At 50.6% G+C, this 19752-nt stretch overlaps 8 protein-coding genes across 8 annotated transcripts; 3 read left to right on the forward strand and 5 right to left on the reverse strand.

Annotated features, from left to right (window-relative positions):
- Nucleotides 1–508: 508 nt before the first annotated feature.
- J4E82_010010 (uncharacterized protein) lies at nt 509–1594 on the forward strand (the record flags this gene model as incomplete). The annotated part of the gene is made up of 1 exon (XM_051736226.1): nt 509–1594. One exon carries the CDS (start codon nt 509–511, stop codon nt 1592–1594), a length of 1086 nt encoding a protein of 361 aa, XP_051584021.1.
- Nucleotides 1595–2345: 751 nt separating this feature from the next.
- On the reverse strand, nt 2346–3296 carry J4E82_010011 (uncharacterized protein; the record flags this gene model as incomplete). Its single annotated transcript, XM_051736227.1, has 1 exon — nt 2346–3296. One exon carries the CDS (start codon nt 3294–3296, stop codon nt 2346–2348), a length of 951 nt encoding a protein of 316 aa, XP_051584022.1.
- Nucleotides 3297–4276: 980 nt separating this feature from the next.
- J4E82_010012 (uncharacterized protein) lies at nt 4277–5293 on the forward strand (the record flags this gene model as incomplete). Its single annotated transcript, XM_051736228.1, has 4 exons — nt 4277–4281; nt 4302–4345; nt 4420–4737; nt 4788–5293. The coding sequence occupies 4 exons, from the start codon at nt 4277–4279 to the stop codon at nt 5291–5293; spliced, it is 873 nt and encodes a 290-aa protein (XP_051584023.1).
- Nucleotides 5294–5475: 182 nt separating this feature from the next.
- J4E82_010013 (uncharacterized protein) lies at nt 5476–9236 on the reverse strand (the record flags this gene model as incomplete). The annotated part of the gene is made up of 3 exons (XM_051736229.1): nt 5476–7565; nt 7618–7629; nt 7694–9236. 3 exons carry the CDS (start codon nt 9234–9236, stop codon nt 5476–5478), a joined length of 3645 nt encoding a protein of 1214 aa, XP_051584024.1.
- A 675-nt stretch (nt 9237–9911) lies between these two features.
- Nucleotides 9912–10631, reverse strand: J4E82_010014 (uncharacterized protein; the record flags this gene model as incomplete). Its single annotated transcript, XM_051736230.1, has 1 exon — nt 9912–10631. The coding sequence occupies one exon, from the start codon at nt 10629–10631 to the stop codon at nt 9912–9914; it is 720 nt and encodes a 239-aa protein (XP_051584025.1).
- A 485-nt stretch (nt 10632–11116) lies between these two features.
- On the reverse strand, nt 11117–13031 carry J4E82_010015 (uncharacterized protein; the record flags this gene model as incomplete). The annotated part of the gene is made up of 5 exons (XM_051736231.1): nt 11117–11282; nt 11335–11973; nt 12032–12213; nt 12265–12507; nt 12564–13031. The coding sequence occupies 5 exons, from the start codon at nt 13029–13031 to the stop codon at nt 11117–11119; spliced, it is 1698 nt and encodes a 565-aa protein (XP_051584026.1).
- A 686-nt stretch (nt 13032–13717) lies between these two features.
- On the reverse strand, nt 13718–15235 carry PFT1 (Protoheme IX farnesyltransferase, mitochondrial; the record flags this gene model as incomplete). The annotated part of the gene is made up of 1 exon (XM_051736232.1): nt 13718–15235. The coding sequence occupies one exon, from the start codon at nt 15233–15235 to the stop codon at nt 13718–13720; it is 1518 nt and encodes a 505-aa protein (XP_051584027.1).
- A 766-nt stretch (nt 15236–16001) lies between these two features.
- Nucleotides 16002–19723, forward strand: J4E82_010017 (uncharacterized protein; the record flags this gene model as incomplete). The annotated part of the gene is made up of 5 exons (XM_051736233.1): nt 16002–16128; nt 16332–16482; nt 16535–18957; nt 19007–19224; nt 19274–19723. 5 exons carry the CDS (start codon nt 16002–16004, stop codon nt 19721–19723), a joined length of 3369 nt encoding a protein of 1122 aa, XP_051584028.1.
- Between the last annotated feature and the right edge of the window lie 29 nt (nt 19724–19752).

Here is a 19752-nt window from a genome sequence, read left to right on the forward strand (position 1 = left end):
TGGATCCTTAGGAAACTTGTCTTGAGGGACATGCCAAGATTCCGCGGGTATTCCGCGGAGAGCGAAGCGACGCTGACTGCATACACGTACCACGCTACCATGGTTAAGGACTCAATGAGCATATCCCGTGATTCACTTGAAAAGGAGGCTTGGTCCACTTGGCTTCGTTTGTGGCCCATGTGTCATGTGAATGCTCCTGGCTACGATGCTGGCGCTGTCGAGACCTAGGACGCACAGCAGTCTGCAGTAAGCTCGGCTTCATCCAGGTTAGGAGAGTAAGGTGATGGTTTCAGTTACCGGAAAGCATCTAGGTGAGATGGAATTGGACGCGAAATACTAAGATGAAAGAGCGACGGTGTTGAAAGAGTCGTACGCAAGCGTTAAACCTGGAGATTGTAATCGCGCTAGTCATGCTCGCCAAGGTGCGGTCGTCGCTTGACTCGCAATGGAAATAATTCCATTCTTCACTTCAACCATATCTACTTCTCCATCAACGCCAATGTAACCGATGTCATTCATCCCCCGCCATGCCTTCCCGCAAATCCCGTCACTGCCCAGGTCCTACTTCCTGGGCCACCACAAGTCCGGCCTGCAGAAGATGAAATCGCTTCTGTCCTCGATCGACCTCGTAATCGAATGCCGCGACTACCGTGTGCCGCTTACCTCGCGCAACCCCTTGTTCGAAGATGCACTCGAAGGAAAAGAACGAGTGGTAGTCTATACGAAGAGAGATCTGGGTGGTGGGTCACGAGACAATCGAAATGAGGATGTCATCGCGAAATGGCATCATCCTACAACGACCATGTTTGTGAGGAACGGCAAAGATGCAGAGGGGGAGACCAGTGGTCGGAAGAGTGTCATCAAGCTTTTGGATATCCTGAGGGAGCATGCGCGGAAGAGGTGGAAATTGGTCGGACACCGCGTCATGGTAGTGGGGATGCCCAACGTGGGTAAGTCCACGCTGCTCAATGCATTGCGCGCGCAAGGAATCGGCAAAGGCAAGGTTGCAGCTACCGGCGCTCAACCTGGCGTAACGCGTAAAGTCAGTAGCAGCGGTGTGAAGATCATACCGAGCGAAGACGACATGGAAGCAGCGGACGGTGGGGCGAAGAAGAAGCTTCAGGGTGTTGGAGGAGGTGTATATCTTCTTGATACACCCGGTGTCTTCATCCCATACGTTCCCAACGCGGAAGCTATGATGAAGTTGGCACTTTGCGGCTCCGTGAAAGATACAATCATTGCACCAGTCATGCTTGCAGATTACCTCCTCTACCACCTCAACCTCCAATCGCCTACGCTCTATTCTGAATACGCACCGCCTACCAACGATATCATCGAGCTTCTGTCTGAAATCGCGAGGAAGACTGGTAGGCTGGGTAAGGGTGGTGTCATTGACACAGAAGCGACATCGCTGTGGATGATACAGAAGTGGAGGAATGGCATGATGGGACGCTTCCTGTTGGACGAGATCGATGAGAAGAGTCTGGAAAAGGCTAAGATTGACGAGGAGGGTCTTACACCTAGCCTGAACCAGGCTAGAAAGGCAGAGAGGGAGAGGCGTAGGGAGAGAAACAAGGCGAGAGGGGAGAAGTGAGGTTACCAAAGCCATACACTAATTAGACATATATTGCACACTGCTTGTAGCACATAGCATATATATTAGAATTCCAAAACAAAACACTTGCAACCTACATGTTCGAAATGAAAATCGCCCTGTTCTCACTACACAATCGTCCGCGCCGCGTTCAGAACATAAAGCGGTCAACCTCCTGCAGTCACTTCATCACGCGTATTGAGGTCAATCCCTCCTTCCAATTCAGCACCTTGACATGCTCATATAGAATTGCTTTCTTTCATCACTGATGGTCTTCGAAGAACGCATAAACCCAATCTTTGTCTCCTATTGTTTCCTGATATAGTCAAGACCTCGAAATATGTCCAAGCCGTTGAGTTCTATGAGAGTCTCGATGTGTGTCGAAGAACTCAAGGACGTAGGCTGGTCTTTGATCAACTGAACCAAGTACCTAGGAAAACTTGATACCCCACAGGACTAGGCCCAGAAAGCTGATCTTGCACGGTAGGCGTCATGGAACATGTTGTGACTATGATCGTTATTGTGATGTTGGGTGTACGCTTACAAGACGAATAACCTGTAACGTTTTCTCGCGCACCGAAGGGAGCTCCAGGACGCCAGTGTAGTGGTTTGCAATGTCTTCAGTCATACACATGACTGCAGCCCGGGCATGCTCGATGGAAGGATGACAGACTTTTGTTCTTCAATAGCGAAACGACAAAGGGCTGAGACTGACTGTGCAGTTCTGATATGAGGGCTGAGGTAATGAAGCTCAGTGCGATAGAGTGTATTCAGGTGGTGGTACGGTGTCTGCCATACGTGGCGCCATGTGTCTTGAGTCAAGCTCGTATGCTGGAGCATCTACCCCTAATTCCGTTGGTAACCGGGTTGTATCTACCTCGTAACGTTGCGCCATGGGATCTAGCTCCTGGTACTCTGGCTCAGGACCTGCTTCAAAAGGGCCGATGGCTTGATTAGGCGTCTTCTTCCAGCTTGTGACGACTTGTACAGGCTGGGTGCAAGCGATGCCTGTCCACTCACGATCCGCACATCTTCCTGAAATTTCAATCTGCAGCTCGTATTCTAAGTTTATGCCATAGCTCGTGAAGCTTGGGGTACTTTCTTTTGGGATCTCGATATTTGCTACGTCCAGAAGATTGAGTCCATCGTATAGCGGAAGTTCATGTTCTTTCTCGAATTTCTCGTCGCAGAGGACGATGCTCTTCTTGTCTGAGGTATTGACCGCCCTGGTGGCGTGTCGCCCGAACTGTTCACCAGGCACGAATATGTTTGTCATCGCGTTCAGCTGAACTTTTAAGCGCTTGAGAAATAGATCGGGAGGGTAGGGAAGCGATTCTGAACGTTTCAGATGCTGCACTGTTACAATGACTGGAACCATAGAACCAGTGACCAGAACGCTAGCAGGAGTGGCGAATAGATTGAATTGGGCGTAGGGTATCTCCGCAAAGCTTTGAAGACTGAAGAGCATTTCATTGTCGACAAGTTTGTCCTTGAACCTTCCGAGTTTGCTGTGTTTTTCGCTGTAATTGGGGTACAATTTGCGTGAACGGATCAACTTTTGGCGGCTACAGTGTTTGGGCAATTTGTTCCCAAAGTTTAGATCCGGCTGGAGGAGCGCCGGATGAAAGTCTGGGGCTGGTGGCATGTACTTGATTTCCTGTCGAATCTTCAAAGGCTCTCTTTTCGGTACATCGGACTCCATGTAAGCTTCCAAGTGGTACAAGACTTGTGGACTTGTGGGGGTGGGGCCGCTAAGACTTGGTGGCAGTGGGAATCCTGGGGAATGCTGAAATCGCGGGTGGTTGTAAGAATCCGTTGGATGCACCCAGAGTCTCTCGGCTGGTGGATGTAGAGTCGCATGCTGCGGAACGTCGAAGGAAAAAGGCAATTCAACTTTGGTGGGATCTGTCGCGTTTCTGGTGAGACGCTGGAAGTCATCGCCTGTGGATGTGTAGAGGTATTGGGAACTTCCGCAAAGGTCGACTCGGAAACTCCTGGCGTTGTCATCCACAAGTACAGAGAAGCCCTTTAAGCTTATGCTTATGCGATGAGGTCGCGATGCGGGCTCCACGAGTAGTCTGCCTTGGATGCGATCTCCACTTGTGTAGAAGACTGGCGGATTGAGCACATCAATGTACACGGAGTTGTCCCGGCGATTAGCTCGAGAGCCAGTCGCAGAGGCCGACAATGCCATGATCAGGTGACGTTGAACTCGGTAATGGGAGCCTGGAGATGATCAATCTGGAAGAAAGGCTTGCATTGCACGAGTGTATATAAGGCTGCGAAAGGGGTCATGCATCGACGGCGACATCGCTTCGCTGCCGCCCCTGCTCCTCGGAACTAGCCATACCAAGCTTCTGGGGTCACATGCAGTAGCCGAAGTTCCAGCTTGGTATACGGGGTTGATGATACTGGACGCCCTGAAGGCCTAAATACGTTTGGATCAAGGCTGGTAGCTCCGCCACAATGATTTTTGAAGGATGCGGGAAAACATATCATTCAGATTTCCGAACATGAGCCCGTCCTGGTGTTGTTGGTGGTTTCCCCCGCTGGGGAGGCGCTTTGTGGTGATGCTCATTGGTGGTGTTGGTGGCCGGGGTCGTGCCGTCATCGATGGAGGGCGCGACTCGCGACTTTTTGATTATCTACTACGGACGCCCGCTCCAACAAACATCCCCAGCAATGTCGTCCACCTACACATGCACAGCCTGCTCCAAGGCCCTATTGAGGTCTTCGTCTTCGCTGCTACAGGTACATAGCCACCACCCATGACCAAAGCGGATATTAATTGTCGTAGCGGACCCATAGAGCATCTCTCCGCCAAGCGCGACGAACAATTTCTACCACTTCGCCTACCTCATACTATGCGTCGCAACATCTTTCGGCCGACGTCAGACCCGAGGCAATCAAGAAGCCGCATCCCGCTGTTGCGTCCGGTGTGACTGGACTCGCTCAGAGGCTGCGCGAAAAGGCACCGTTGATGACCGAAACCTACGTCGCATATGGCGCAACACGAGACCTCATCAAGGAATGCACGAAGCCGGGTGAATACAAAATACCCCAGGCGCTGCTGAAGCGCGGTGAGATACCAGTCGACGAGAATGGTGTGCACCTGGGCGAGGGCGAGGGCTGGTGGTACGACAGTAGGTGCTGGAAATGACTATAGGCAGGCATTCGCTAACAACTTGCACAGCCCTCGGACTGAAGCCGACTTTCTCAAATTGGGCCCAAATCACCTTCATCCACATGTACATGCTGCAAGTCCGCTTCCGCATGTTCCCCCAGTCACATGCGCCTGTGTGGATCCAGCACCTCACCAACCAGGCCTTCTACGCCGCCGAGGACCGTCTTGTGATATGGCACAAGTTCAACGCCAATTCGCTGCGTCAGAAGCACCTAAAGGACATGTTCTCACAATGGCGTGCCGTGCTCCTGTCGTACGATGAGGGTTTGATGAAGGGTGACGCTATGCTTGCCGCGGCTGTCTGGAGAAATCTGCTTGGCGCAAAGGAAGATGTCGACTTCGAGAAGCTAGCGCAGATTGTAGGATACATGAGGAAAGAGCTGAAGAGGCTGGATAACGCTACAGACGATGAAGTGGCGAATGGGACATGGACTTTCAAAGGCAGCCCAGGAGATGAAGCTAACGTTGTCAAAGCACCAAGCCGTATGATGGCGACTGAGACTGCAAAGGCGTAGTCCACGAATAGAATGTAGGAAAAAGGGCATGTATCAGTATTGTATATATAGTATACGAAAGATATGAAGACTAAGAGCAATGTATTCGCATCACACTCTATACCAAATTTGATCTCATCATACAAAGTGAACAGAACTGACAGCATGGCTAAAGGTTATCCCCAACCACACTTCGCGTATCATTAACGTTCTTGAATGCTCAAGCTCAACGCTTTTTGCAACTCTTCCTCATCGTCCTCTGTTGCTGTAGCGCGGCCTTTGCCTTTGTTTTGATGATGAGCTTCCAAAAGACTCTGCTTCTTAACATACTCCATTACAATCTCTTCTTCCGTTTTCTCTTGCGCTGTTTTCTCCCCTAGGTATTGTGCCTGAAACTCGTCCTGCGTAGTACCCGCAAGGTGGCCGTGGTCATATGAAGGAGGTGGTTGGGCACTCGATGACCCATTAGTTATAGGTACCGCCTTCCTTGCTGTTTGTTGTGTCATCCCTCTTGTCCGCTCATTGTTGAGTTCCTCCTGATTACTTTCGCTACCCATCCGTCCATGCTCCTTCAAACTTTGGGCCATAACCTGCTTCAGCTGTTCCTCATATTCCCAAGCTTCTCTTGCGTGTCGTTGGGCTTCAGCTTCGCTAGACGCCATTGCCTTGAGTAAATCTTGATCTGCTTCATGATCCATATCTCCTTGTCGTTGGGATTCAAGTGGAGATATGTTGTCTTGCGTCGCATTCATACTGGAACGATCTTCCGGATTTCCACGTGACGTTTCTTGGAAGGATCGGCGGACAGTGCCACTGATATCAACCGCTCCTAGCAATTCGTTGCTATCAGTGGTATGTAACGGGTACTGCGAGTTTCTTGTGGTAAGCGTATCGTTTCCGGCAGTTTGGACAAGACTATCTGTGGATTGAGCTGAACATGTAGCAGCTACAAAATCCCGGTAGGTCTCACCATCATCCGTCTTTCCTTTCCGCTGTGCATCCAATATGTCTTGTACCATCTCGTCCGCGCTGTGCTTCTTCTTCAAATATTTCTGGATCATCTTCCAGCGGTTGATAACGTCTTCTTTTTCTGCATCGGAGCTCTGTAACCACTCTTGATATCCTTGAGCTGTCCTAGATGTGACAATGTAGGTTTGCACGTTGTTACCAAATAGCTTTTGTACCTCCTTATGCACTCCCTTCATCATATGACTAGGGATGCCAAAGAGGGCAGCACCTGGTTTGGTAATAAAACCTCCAATGCCTTTGCCAATTCCCTTGAAAAAGCCGCTGGTACCTTCCTTTTGAGCACCTTTCCAGGGTTGGGTAACTAGACCAGTAACGCCGTCATACCAGCCAAACCCAAACTCTCTTCCTACCGCTTTCATGCCTGACTTGAGATCGCTGACCTTTTCTTGAGGGCGTACAGTGTCGTCGCCCCAGAGCTTGGGAGCATTGTGAAAGCCCCTAGTGATACCCACTGACATATTCATAGGCGATTGTATACCCTCCTTGACAATGCGCCCAAAACCTCTGCTTGTACGTAGACCAGTAGGGCGCATCATATCGCGATCTTTGCGAACCGACTTGGAGCTTGATCCTATACTTGACGTGCGAGGTGCTGTACTAGGGAGGTTGGGAACAGTCTGAGCGCGAGTAAGAGGTTGCTGCATAGCTGACGCAGCTGAACTCTCCCCTAAAAGCGATGTCTCACTTCTCTTTGCGACAGTCTGTACTGATACCTGAGATTGTGATCGGTTGTACTTGAAAGGAGCTTGTACAGCTTTGAACGTCTCCGAAGGGAGATCAGCTACGCCCATAGACATGCTGCCAAATGCCCTACAAGTCGCTGTGAAGAACCCAGATACGGGATCCCACGGCCCTTCATCTGTGCAGTACTCCTGTGATCTAAAGAGTTTCAAGTCGTGAAAGTCCAAGAGATTTGCGTTTGCTAAAGTGCAGGCAGCAAAAGCGCTCAGCTTGAGTTGCGTGCGTTTGAGGCGCCACGAAGCTACCCGGGATGGTGCAAGTGTGCAGCGCAGTCGGTCAACTTCGAGATACTGATGAAATGACTGAGCACCCATATCGCTGCCTCGCTCCGCTGCGATCTTGCTTGCCAGCTCTTCAGCGCGGCTCAGGCTTTCGGCCTTCAAGCAGAAATTGATAGCGTCTGCTAGGTTGTCTGACGTGAGTTGCTTGTATGGGATCGGATCAGGGCCAGCACCAGCTCGTGCAATCATAGCGCCCCAGAAAGGTTGGTCCCCGAAGAAAGGAATGACCAATGTTGGCCGACCTGCGTTAAGTCAATATTTAACCAACATGTTGAACGTAGATGATTGACTTGCCAGCTGCAATACCTGCAGATGTGGAGATACGAAGTCAGTGTATGTATCACATGCATGTTGTACAGCTACAACTTACCTGCCGCTGTGGTCCCTGCGCCACCATGGTGAACTACACAAGACACTTGTTTGAAAAGCCAATCATGCGGCACATTACCTAACATGAAGACGTTTTCAGGTACATGAAGCTCGTCTGCACCCATACCTCCCCACCCTTTTGAAAGTAGGACGCGCTGACCACCCGCAATCTTCTTCGCTGCTTCAAAAATGAGTTCTGTCATGGCGTTTGGATCGTCCAGAACGATGCTCCCAAATCCTATGTAGATAGGAGGTGGTCCAGTGTCAAGAAAAGCCTGGAGATCAGAAGCAGGGGTGTAGCCGGAGGCTAGATTGAGGAAATAAAACCCCGAGATGGAAATGTGCGGACCCCAGTCTTTTGGTTTCGAAATCAGTGCTGGAGACCAGCAGTACGTGTGAGGGATTTTGAGACGCTGAAGCATTCCAGGAGCCCAAATCATACTTACGGGATCTAAGCCGAGACATTTGGCTCGGAATCGGTTAATAATGTCCCCCAAGCCCTGCCACGTGAGGGCTTCAATCATGACATAACTTATATAATTCGTAAGTTGAGGATCCGCATTGGAAGACTGGATGTTGGCCAAAGGATGAGGGAACGCCTGGGTGGGAGAGTATGGCATAGTGAACATGATATGAAGCGGTATCCCCAATTTCTCTGCGCAATGAACATGTGCAAAGCTCGGCGGATTCGCGATGATACAATCTGCAACAAAGGGGAAAGACCTTGCTGTGGCTTCTGGACCATGGTCGTTCACGGATTGATCTGAAGCGTTGTCGTTGGTGATGCCGTCACCTGTTTCGTAACACGATCGCCAGCAGCCTTGAATGTATTCGGCAACATCTCTTCTTCGCCGACCAACATCTCCGCTTGCTAGACTACGGAAACCCGGCATCAATCCAGGATTCTTGACCATGAATGCCATTAGCTGGGAAGGATCCCCGCCAATACTGAAGAACTCCAGGCCATTCTCTTGAACAAACTCCTTGAAATTTGGATGAGTCGCTAAACGTACACGATGGCCGTAGGTCTCTTTCAAGACCTTCCCCAGCGCAACGAAGGGTTGCACGTCTCCGCGCGAGCCGACGACCTGAATAACAACATTCAAGGGTGGGGGTGGAGGAGCCCCTTCCTCACCTCCTAACGAGGGCGGTATGTATGTGGGAGGAGCCGGACTGCTGTCTTGGACACTTTTGAGGTGGTCACGTAAAGCAGGAGTAAAGACCTGGGATAAACGACGGTTGAGCTGATTGATGCGGATATTGACACGACCGTCGTCGGTCACAGATGCGCTAGTGCCTAAACCGTCTTTTTCGTTTCGAATTTCGCCATAGATATCGCCGTACGGAGGGGGTGGAACTTCATCATCGCTCACATCGGCAGTGAGGAGGTCGGTTTGCTGTAAAGGGACCTCTTGTCTCGTTGGTCCTGCAGTTTCAGTCTGGCTTGCAGCGGCGGCCGCAGCGTGTGCTTGCTGAAGCATGGAATGCTGCGCGACGGTCTCTGGAACAAACTGGTCATTCTCTACTGGAGTTTGTGTGGTCATGGTTTGAACGAGACAAGGCAGGCTGCACACGGGGTTTCGTCCCGAGTAAGCACGACACCAGTACTACCTATATTGTCAAACAGAGGCTGATGCCCTTGGATACGAATAGCCCCAAACATCGTATAAACACACTTGTCTATACTGGTCCTCAACGATTCCAAGGTCATCTTAGTGGTGGGCGATGCGCATGAGAAGGATTTACACGCGGTCGCGAAGGCTTGGATGGGTAGACCTTGCGAGGCTAAACGCGGGTAATCGTCACCCCGTAATGACGTCATTCACAGTAATCGCTTTTTTGAAGATGGCAAGACGCGGTGATACGAGATACGCACAAGCCCGTATGGTTCCAACTCTGCCTGTACAGTCAGACTCTTGTAGAGAAGAAAGAGCTGGGCATCTTTTTTTTCCAGCATTCATTTGCTTCTCCTCGTCAAGTGTTCGTCATTCGATATTGTGTTCATCCAGTATGCAAGATTGCTCAGAACCTTGGGAGGCTAACATGTGATGCACAATGTGCGGTATGGTAAGAGACAGGTGGACACAATCGATCACATAGTAGCCACAACAAAGTCCACAAGAACGGAATTGTTGCATTAAAGCACTGATGACATGAACGTTGGTTCACTGGATGGCTAATGCTACTTCGTCGCTATGTCCACAAACGCTGTGTCTCACTCAACATCCGTATACGATCCTGAAGCCCTGCACCGGGAACGCAGGAGGTGCAACATTGGAGAATTCCCAGTAGTTCGGCGCGGACGGACTGTCATACATCATGGCCATCTGGAATGACAATGTCTGATTGCATGCTGTCGCATTGATGGCGGCGACGCCGCCGACACTCCTTGTTCTCTCTAGCGCTTGGCTTTGACCATTGACCGTACCGAATAACAAGGCATCCTTCTCTTCTTCATATGTGTTCCATGTAGCGATCGCACCAGCTTCTCGTGCGACTTGGTATATGTTGAAGCTTGGGTTTGGACCGGAGATCTTTTGGAGCTCGAGGCGTGGGAGCACAAATTCTAGACGGCAGGTGTAGTTCGATGTGCTGTCGGGTAGGCCCTGAAACTGTACTCGCGTAGCGATCTCACCAGCATCCTTGAGTTGGCGGCGTAGCATGAAGAATTGCTTGGCTTGATGTAGGTGGTCGATATCGTAGTCGGGATAGCGCGCGTTGAGGACAGTGAGATCGGCTGGGTAAACTTCGTGGCATACATATTCAGTCGAGTTGAGGGGAGGAGGGTTTGCAGCAGTGAGATCGCCTTCACAAAGATGAGCGGTCGAGTTACAGATTGTATGGTTTTCCAGGAACGTTGAATTTGGTTGCGGGTATGGTGCACCGGAGGCATGCTGAGAGAAAAGAGTGGCGAGCGAAAGAATTGCGATGCTAAACATCTTCTTTCTTTGAGCAGTATCCTACGAGTTGTGTTGGTTGGAAGGCTCAACAGAATAATGATAAGTAAATCTAAGGCGTCTCGTAGGTAGCTGTGGGATAATGAGGTGGTATTAGGAAGCGTTTGAGAGTTGACAAGGAGCAAAAGGTTCGTCGAAGAACATTGGATGTTACCCAAATATCGATCTTTCCCTCAATGCGTAATATGGGCATGAGCAGCTTGCCATGTGGAAAGTGAGATACGCTGCATGCGCTTTCAGTCGGGTAATGGCAAGTTCGACTGAGACCTTGCCGCTGCTCTACCGGGATTTATGTTGAACCATACTTGCCATCGACACAGCATGCTTTGGATAGTTGCTTTCTTCAGATTTAACTTAAAATGTAAGTGAGAGCAATTCTGGTGTGTAAGACGTGTGCAGATACTACCTCGGGAGTGAACATCAATGTCTTCTCACGTCTACTACCTGATTTTAGGACGATCCGAGGCCTAGGAGATTGACTTTAGTAGTACGATGTCCGTCTCTTCCGCTCCCACTTCGATAACTATCTCCACGTTGTGCGAGCCGTCGTTTACATCCTGCGCTTCTGTAATATGTCCATTCCGATAGATACCATATCGCCCAGCAGGCAGGTTCTTGACAAGGAGCCGGACGCTTGATGTCATCAGTTTTTCCCTCAAAGTATGTGATGGAAACTACAACTTACCTCTTCGTGGAGCCATCCCAAGTCCGCATAGTAACAACGAAAACTCCTTTCCCTGAATCCCAACTGCCCCTAAGGAAGTCGACGTTGGAAGCCAGGCTGATCTCATCGACGAACGGAAAGCTTGAGAAATGCTCCCTCGACCACGGCTTCTCCCACATCTTTTTTTGGCCGTCCGGAACGTTGAGGCGCGCATAGGCGATGGCACCATTGCCTGTGAAAGGGTCTACGAACTTCCAGTTCCCATGCTCGTCCGCCTGGCTGTCATTACGTGGGTAGAAAAGGCCACCATTCTCCCACGTTGGGTTGAAGAACATGTCTGCGTGACGCAGAAGACCATCGTTCAGGGCTGGGTCTGCAACCTCAGATACCCACTGAGCAACATAACCATATACCGGCTGCGCAAATGGCATACCAGGCGTTTCTTCAAGTTCTTTCGCCAAATGCTGTGCCCTTTTTTTGGTGCTCCAAGCTTGCGGATCCACGCCCTCACTTTTGGTGAGCTCGCGAATAATTTTGGCGACCTTCTCGTCGTTCACATTCACTCTTCCATCGGAGGCCTTCGTGAAGAAGCCAAGAGCTTGCTCTGGGAAGAGCGAATGGACAGATTCAGAGTTCCAGCCGTTCATGAATGCAGATGTCCTTCTGTACTGTCAACGGTCTGATATCAACTCATGCTATAAGCAACGTCTCGGCTTACCAGGCGGTGATTCCGACCCCTCCGGGTACTATACGATCTTGTTTTACCATATACCAATTGATGACAAACTTATCATCCTGCAGGAAGCCGCCCTCCTTATCCCAAGCCGCAGTATAATTCTTTAGAACCTTGTCAGCCACAGCTGTTCCGTCGCGGATGTCATTGTACCGCATCGCAATAATCTAAAAGCTGTAAGCAAATCTCCCCCAGTTTTTCAATGGCTCAAATCGCACCGGAAATTGGTTGCAGACGATGAAAATGCTGTTCGGCTCACAGCAGACGCCCTTCCAGTTATGCCGCTCCATCTCGGCAAGAATAGCATCCTGAAGGGAACTGCGGGTGTAGGTAAATTTTTCTGGCCCAAAACCCCAGAATATCGGATCCCAATGGAACGTTAGCGCCTCCGGCTGATTGTACTTGTCGTCGTCGAAGAGCATTGCGTGTAATGAGACCATGAGGAGGAGATGTCCAGAGTACTTGGAGACACTAAGGTTAGACCACGTTAAACCATTTTAGTGTTTCATGCACTCACCATGATATTCTCTTGCTTATTTGGGTCCGCCCAAGGTTTGCGCATCTCAACCAAGTCGGGATCCACAAACTTTCCGCTCTGGCTGGTCAGGTACCAATAACCCCAGACTTCCCTCCGTAGCATCTTGTGGATGAGTTGCTCTAGTAAGTTCTTGAAAATTGATCGTAGAGCAGGTAGTCGATGATAGTGAGCGCTTCCAGCGGCATATGTCATGGTCGCCAGTTGATAGCGGTAAGCATCGAGCCACTCTTGACCGGGGTCCTGGGTGCCCATATGGTGCCACTCGCCATCGGGCTGGGAAGCCAGATTATAGAAATGGCGGAGGTGACCGGCCTGTTCGTTGGAAAGTTTAGGGAAATCAGACAGAAAGTCTTCTGTAAGTTTTGCGGGGAGGTCGTCTCGTTTGACATCGACATCTTTATTTCCAACCATGTGGAGCATCTCTTGGGTAGTAGTCATAGTAGCCATGGTCGCTAGAAGAAGTTATGTTGATGTTCTGTATCGCAAATGAAGACAGTAAGAAGATTATGAAGTCTTCAGAGGGGCGGACGAATGGATATTGAGCAGAGACACGCTGTGGGTAAGCAGTGTAGATTGGATAAAAGTAGGGCGGCCCCGCGTAGAGCCGTCCGTGGGTTCATCGCCGAGGGCACAATAAGCTCGTTTAGTAATATGACTGCCAACGTCGATCTATATACGAGTCGTATAACGCGACGTCTCCCAGTGTGGAAATACTCTTGCGGCAATGCCCTCAAAGAGACATTATGAGCACCTCTTGCTAAAGTTACAGCAGACTCATGCCTTCAGTGACGATCTTAGCGTACACAGAATTTGGCATTACAAAAACGTGTTACAGGTGTATCAGACGAGGCGACATTATGTGAGTTGCTTCAAGAATGTGTTGGCCTGGTGGACATAAGCACCAACAGCGAGGCGTACTTTGAAGGAATCCGCATTGGCGAGAGGGACACCACAAGCACTAGCTTGACTTCGTAAAACTCAACACGGTCGTTCCGATGCATGTGGAGGACATATAATACAGTGGGGTATAGAAACATGTACCCGTCGATCGAATCATCAACGGGCGTGAGGGAATGGCGGATACGAATGCCGCGCTAAGCCAATGAGGAATATGGATCTATAGCACGCCTGATTCATGCGGCTCGCCTGCCTTCGACGACGGCTAATTGTTTCTGCTCCTCCTCTTCAAGCTCGCCAGCTTCGTAGTACAAGTCTTCTTCATCGATGTCTGCGTACCCGAATATACTCCGATAAATACGCTCTCCTAACCCCTTCTTCTGAGCCATAGCTAGGACCATGACTATGGGAAGGTGCCAGATGCTAGCCCAGAATAAACCTCTTGCCGTTCCCTTCTGTCCCTCGGCTCTCCAGAATTGCCAAGCTTTGAGCGTCATCCAGCCGTTGATAACACTGCTCGTTACCACGTAACTCCAGTCAGTTACGCCACAGTATGATAAGCCGATGCAAACGGGAAACATCATGATAGAATATCGCAGTGCGACTCGTCCGTTCATTGCGGGGTTTACCCAGGCTAACATGCGATAGCCCGCATTCTTGTACTCGTCGCGGATAGCCCAACTCAGCGCATTGAAGTGAGGGAACTGCCATGCATATAGGAGTGCAGCGCATAGCCATCCGCCAGCGGAGCCCTCTCCGAACAACAGTTCTTCCCATGTGCCGTCATGGGCGTATTGACTTGCCGCAGCCGTCCAACCCATGAGCGGTGGGATGCCTCCTACAATGGCGCCAACCCAGGTGTTCAGTACATGCATGCGCTTCATGGGAGTGTACACGCCCGCATACAGGAATATATTGGCAGCGCCAAGAAACGCTGTCGTGGGGTTGACGCCGTAGTAGAGGGCGCCAGTGCCGAGCACCCCGCACGCGACGGCGAAGATGATGGCGCCTCGTGGGCTGATGAGCTTCCGAACGAGTGGTCGATTGCGTGTACGGGTCATTTTGGCATCGTGTGCGGGTTCCATGATCATGTTGAAGGCATTCGCGGATGCCGAGCACAGCGCAGTGCCGGATGTGAGGAAGAAAAGTGTGAGGGTCGAGAGAGACGGGGTGGCTGTTGCTGCGGGTGCAAGCAGCCCGGGTACGGGGTACAGCGAGTATGCGGCCGTCGCGGTGAGGACTACGAGGAAGGAGAGTCGGGGCTTGGATAGCGACAGGTAGGTGGTCATCATGCGTTTGAGTGACTGTTGCGGGAGGCTCGAGGATATGTGTGCCAGCTTGGAGGATGCATCGTGTGGAATTGGATATGCCGTCTCCGGAGTCTCCATTGCCTGCTCCTTTGCCCTCTTCCGCCGCCTATGTGGCAGCACTTCCTCTGTGCCAGTTACGCCATCCGCCTTCGCCGCTTGCTGCCCTCCTGCATTCGCTGATCTTATGGACAAGATTGAGCTCTGCAGTTCTGGTCTTGACTTCCAAAACGTGTCTCTTAATATCGGATTCGCCCGGAAGTACCCATCTCCGAAAGCACCCCCGCCTCTCGTGGCAGCTATGGCGTTCTCTTTATGCGACGGATTGGAAGAAATCGGTCTCCGCGACTGCAGCGGCGCCTTTGCGAGTCTTCGCCAACATCGCAGACATAGTTTGTTCGTGTCCCGTACTGCAATTGGCCGGGGCAGTATCGGTCGAAAGCTCATGGCGGCATAGGGTTGAGATGTAGCGGGCAGTCGGCGTGAGGTGATAACTTTTGGACGCATGTACGCACTGCCAAGAGCCGGGGCGCGCTAGCCACTCAGACATCCCGCATTATCACACATCGCGTCTCCCTGTCAGCCTTACACACTCCAACAAGCCACCATGACCACTCAGTATTTGATTGCGCTATCTGGCGAGTAGCGCAACACTACAGACATATCGAGAAACCCTGAGCAGAACATATGAATCGTCATCAGCTAATTGAGACAAATCCCGGTATAGTTAACTTCTTAGCCATAGTAGTCACAATGTCTCAACAGCCTTATGTTACCTCCAGTGCTTCAATACCGAGATCAAGTCATCGACCACTGGACTAGAGATGACCATATCGCTTCAACGTTCAACCCCATTCTGAACATGGATTGAGGATCCACCCGCTCACCCATCGTGCATCTGGGGTCTCTGTAAGCCGAAGGTTATCGCTGAATATCCACTCTACCTGCATAACCGTACGCAGCTTGCAGCACTTTCTGGCCCCCACACGTTCAGCCGCCACAGTCGAATGCAATCAATGCTTGAAAGTGTAGTCTGCATGGCACAACAGCCAATTGCTGGCTGTCAGCCTGCAGCGGACCGGCGAGGCTATGTAATACTGCAGAGGAGCATTTCGGAGGCTGTGTAAGCCACAAGGCTACCTTTTCATGTTTCCATAGCTAGCACGTCGCTCCCCGCACCCACCGAACAGCCGTTCGCATCGTTCATTTTCAAATGGCAGATCCCCTTAGCATCATCGCGTCCGCGCTCACCGTTGGCGCAAGTGCAGCGCAACTTTCGCTCGCTCTCTTCAGCGTAGTTCAGACACTCAAGAATGCACCCCGAGAGATAGCAGAAATCGGTACGCGGCCTCTTCGTGTATTCGACTGACATTCAGCTTAACAAGAGCAGCGGAGGAGATATCCTTACTCGCGGAAAGTTTGCAAACGCTCGCAGATATCATCCGTGTTCATCAAACTTTGTGCAAGCCTGCACTTTTCAGAAACACTCAGACGATCATACTGCGGTGCAAGCAAGTAGATGCGGAAATAAAAAAACTCATAGATACGCCTCAAAAACTAGCAGGTCTGAAGTGGTTGATAAACAAGCCCAAGGCGAAAGGTCTACTCAAGAAGGTCGAAGGCATCAAGACCGCCCTGATTCTGGAATTGAACATCGTTCGTCTTGCAAGAGAAGAGGTTGTTCGACCACCAGAGTAAGCACTATCTACGATGCTGTCGAAGAGTTTGAATTGCTTACACGGTCAGATACTCCGAGCTGGACCCCGACGCCCAAGCCCGACCCATCCCAAAGTCCAATCGGTTCCGTAAGATTGTGGAAAGTGCTGTCCAGGCAAACCGGCAAGTAGTTGAGAGTGCGCAACAGGAAGAAGATGAATCCGAGACTGCCAAACGACACTACACCACCGCAGAAATAGATGTATGGAAAGAAGGGTCCTTTGACACTGCTACATGGCTCTACCATTTCGTGTTTAGCTCAGATGACGCAGATCCTCCACCAGTGCTGAACCCGCGAACACGTCGACTCCATCAAGCATCCGTCACCGATGAAAGCACGGAGACAACTGCGAGAAGCGCTTACTCCTCTTCTTCTGAAGATGGCATTCAGAATAACAGGCGATCATCAGGTCCAGATGAAAAAGCCTTGATTGTTTGGAGCAGACAAACAGAGCCTGCCCTAGTAGTAGACAGACTGCTCTCTTCATGGACGACGCTCACGACCGACCAAATAAGCCTTAGCTCCACCCGCCACGATGGCGACGACTGGAGGGAAGGAGTAATGAGGATGGTGGAAGAGGCAAGAAAGGAGGACGAGCTATCTTTTGCTCAGTGGGAACAGCAGAACGCACCTGTCAGATCCGATGACGAAGAGTTCCAGAGCGCCGAAGAGGACAGTACTGTCGGTGTCAATGTACCGACGTGGAATTTCCGTGACAATGTTCAACGCGCCCGAAAACGGAACACAAAGTCTTCTGATCGTACCAACCTGTGGGCGGATACAGATGGATACTCACCAACTTACACCGACGGTAGGTCCAAGCGAAATGCTGAGGAGTCACATGTGAAATGGCAGGATGCAACGCCACCGATGAGCCGGCCCACTCCACGTCCGCTTAGACAGAGGAGGCATACAGATAAACCGCGATCTGTAGATGCCGAAGTCAGAAGGCCTACATCCAGAGTTCATACGATTCATAGCGACCAAACGGACTCAGTTTCAAGCCCACCGAATGATGACTTCAACTATAACAAAGCCACCTCAGGTTATTTCAGTCCTTACGCACCTGGCTACCACCCGCCACCTGTCAGTTATGGATTTATGCCACCTTGGCGAGACTCGGCACAAAGGCCACCAGTTCCACCAATCCATCAAGAACCACCGAAACAAGCATATGTATCAGCTGATCGACACTGGTCATACTCATCGCCTCCTCCAAGTCCTCCACCAGCCACTGCCCAAAGTCCACCTTCACCTCCACCTCCACCTCCACCTCCACTTCCACCAAATTCAGCCCAATCGGTAGACAAGAGTTTTACGACGCCTGAGATAGAAGCCAAAGAGAATGCTGTTCTCGCTGCGGTAGAAAAGCTACTTGAAAAGCGCAACCAAGAATCACGAATCGAGTATGAGCAGCTACCATTTTCGAAACTGGCGCAAATATTGCAAGAGCGCGAGGTTCAAAACGAACGAGAACGAGCTAATGCAGCAAATGAGGTGTATGTTAAGCAACTGCAAGAGGCCCGTGAAAAAGATGGTGAAACAATGCAGCGACTTGAAAGCCTTGTAGCGAATCAAAAAGCAGAGCAAAGGCGCATGGAAATTATGTGGCAGGAGGAAAAGAAGGCTATAGAAGAAAAGAACGCAAAGCAAGCTGAAGAAGTGAGAGCTTCGGCAGCGAAAGAAATCGCAACAGCACAGTCGGCGAAAGAAGCAGCTCAGATCGCTCTGAATATTGAGAGGCTGGAAGCAGAAAAGGAAGCACGGAAACGAGCTGATGCCATGGTAGTAGAAGAGAGGAGAAAGACTGAGGAAGGACACAAGTTACAGTTACGGCGGTATGAAGATCTAGTCCGTGGGTTGCAAGAGCAGCAAAAGTTGGACCAAGACAACGACCAGCCAGTTCGTCGCACTCGCATTGCGGAGGGCAATCGTAGTGTGGACGTGACAGAATACGTGACTAGTAAACGAGCTTCTCCTCTGTCCTCGTCTTATTCGTCGCTGCAAGATGGCTTTGCGCGCTTGGAAACGAGGTCGGATAGGACAACAGACCATTACTGGCCTCAAAGACGCCCCCGCCATGATAGTTTTCGCAGCTCAACAGCCTCTCTCCAGTCCTCGCGTACTTCACTGGGCAACACAAACAACTCAGATACGGATCCAAGATCTCAGCAGATGATCGTTTTCCCCGTCCAATCCGACAGACACTCCCACAAAATAGCCGAGTTACAGACCTCGCTGGCTGCATTTGGGATCAATTCCGCTTTCGAAGATCCTGAAGAACCACAACCCTTAGACTTCGGTCAGCTAGTACCGTACAAGTACGAAGATGCAGGTGATCAGATTATTAGAAGCACCATCTTCTGGGAGTCATCCGCGCTTAGTCTAGGCAGTGAACTTTTGTTGACTATGAAGCAAGCCGGTTGGAGACCAACATACACTCGTATATCCGGTAATGCCTGGTCGCTGGTTCTCGATGGCAATGTACTAAGATCTTCTAGGAAAAGGACAGACTCACTATCTAGGTAGTCAGCCCGTTCATACCTACTTCTTCAGCCCTGACTATAAGCCGCAATTTCGACCCTCGACAACAGCTCCAGGCAAGGAGTCCATCACTATTCAAAAAGCTTTGATCGAAGAGTACGCACTCAAGGAATTGGGCTTCGGATATCAAACCAATGAAGCAGGAACATACATTCTTGATGGCAGGTTGACATATGTAAGGTCACGATGCTTGCAGTTACAAGACTAGTGCTAATGGTCTCCAGAGCGACATCGAAACACTTATTGAACGTTCGTTCCTAATGAGGGAGAACAATCATCGGAGATTGCACCGGCCGCTGCAATGGCACTACGATAAAGATCCCGAGGTACCCATGAGTCCTTATCCGGGCACGCATGCACCTTCGCTATATTCGGCCTCATCTGTATACTCCGGTGAGAATTCCACAGTGTGCCAGGATTCCGACACGGAGACTCAAGGCAAGAAGAGCTCTTCCGTCTCTGATACCGATCATTTTGATACTGGCGATGTCAACAACTTTCTCGTCCCCCGTGCCAACAAGTCAAGGAGGTCGGAGACACCGTCTTCCGTGGCTTCACGGACTTCGAGGGCATCGAAATCGACAAACCCATGGGGTAAGTATATGAAGGTTACGGAAGACACTGGTTTCGACGATAGTTCCAGGTTGTCTGGCTCACCAAATCTCATAGATTGAGGACATACGCGTAGATGTGTGTTGGGCGC

The sequence above is a fragment of the Alternaria postmessia genome (assembly GCF_024291825.1).
Source record: "Alternaria postmessia strain BMP 2775 chromosome Unknown scaffold_108, whole genome shotgun sequence".
Classification (NCBI taxonomy): domain Eukaryota; kingdom Fungi; phylum Ascomycota; class Dothideomycetes; order Pleosporales; family Pleosporaceae; genus Alternaria; species Alternaria postmessia.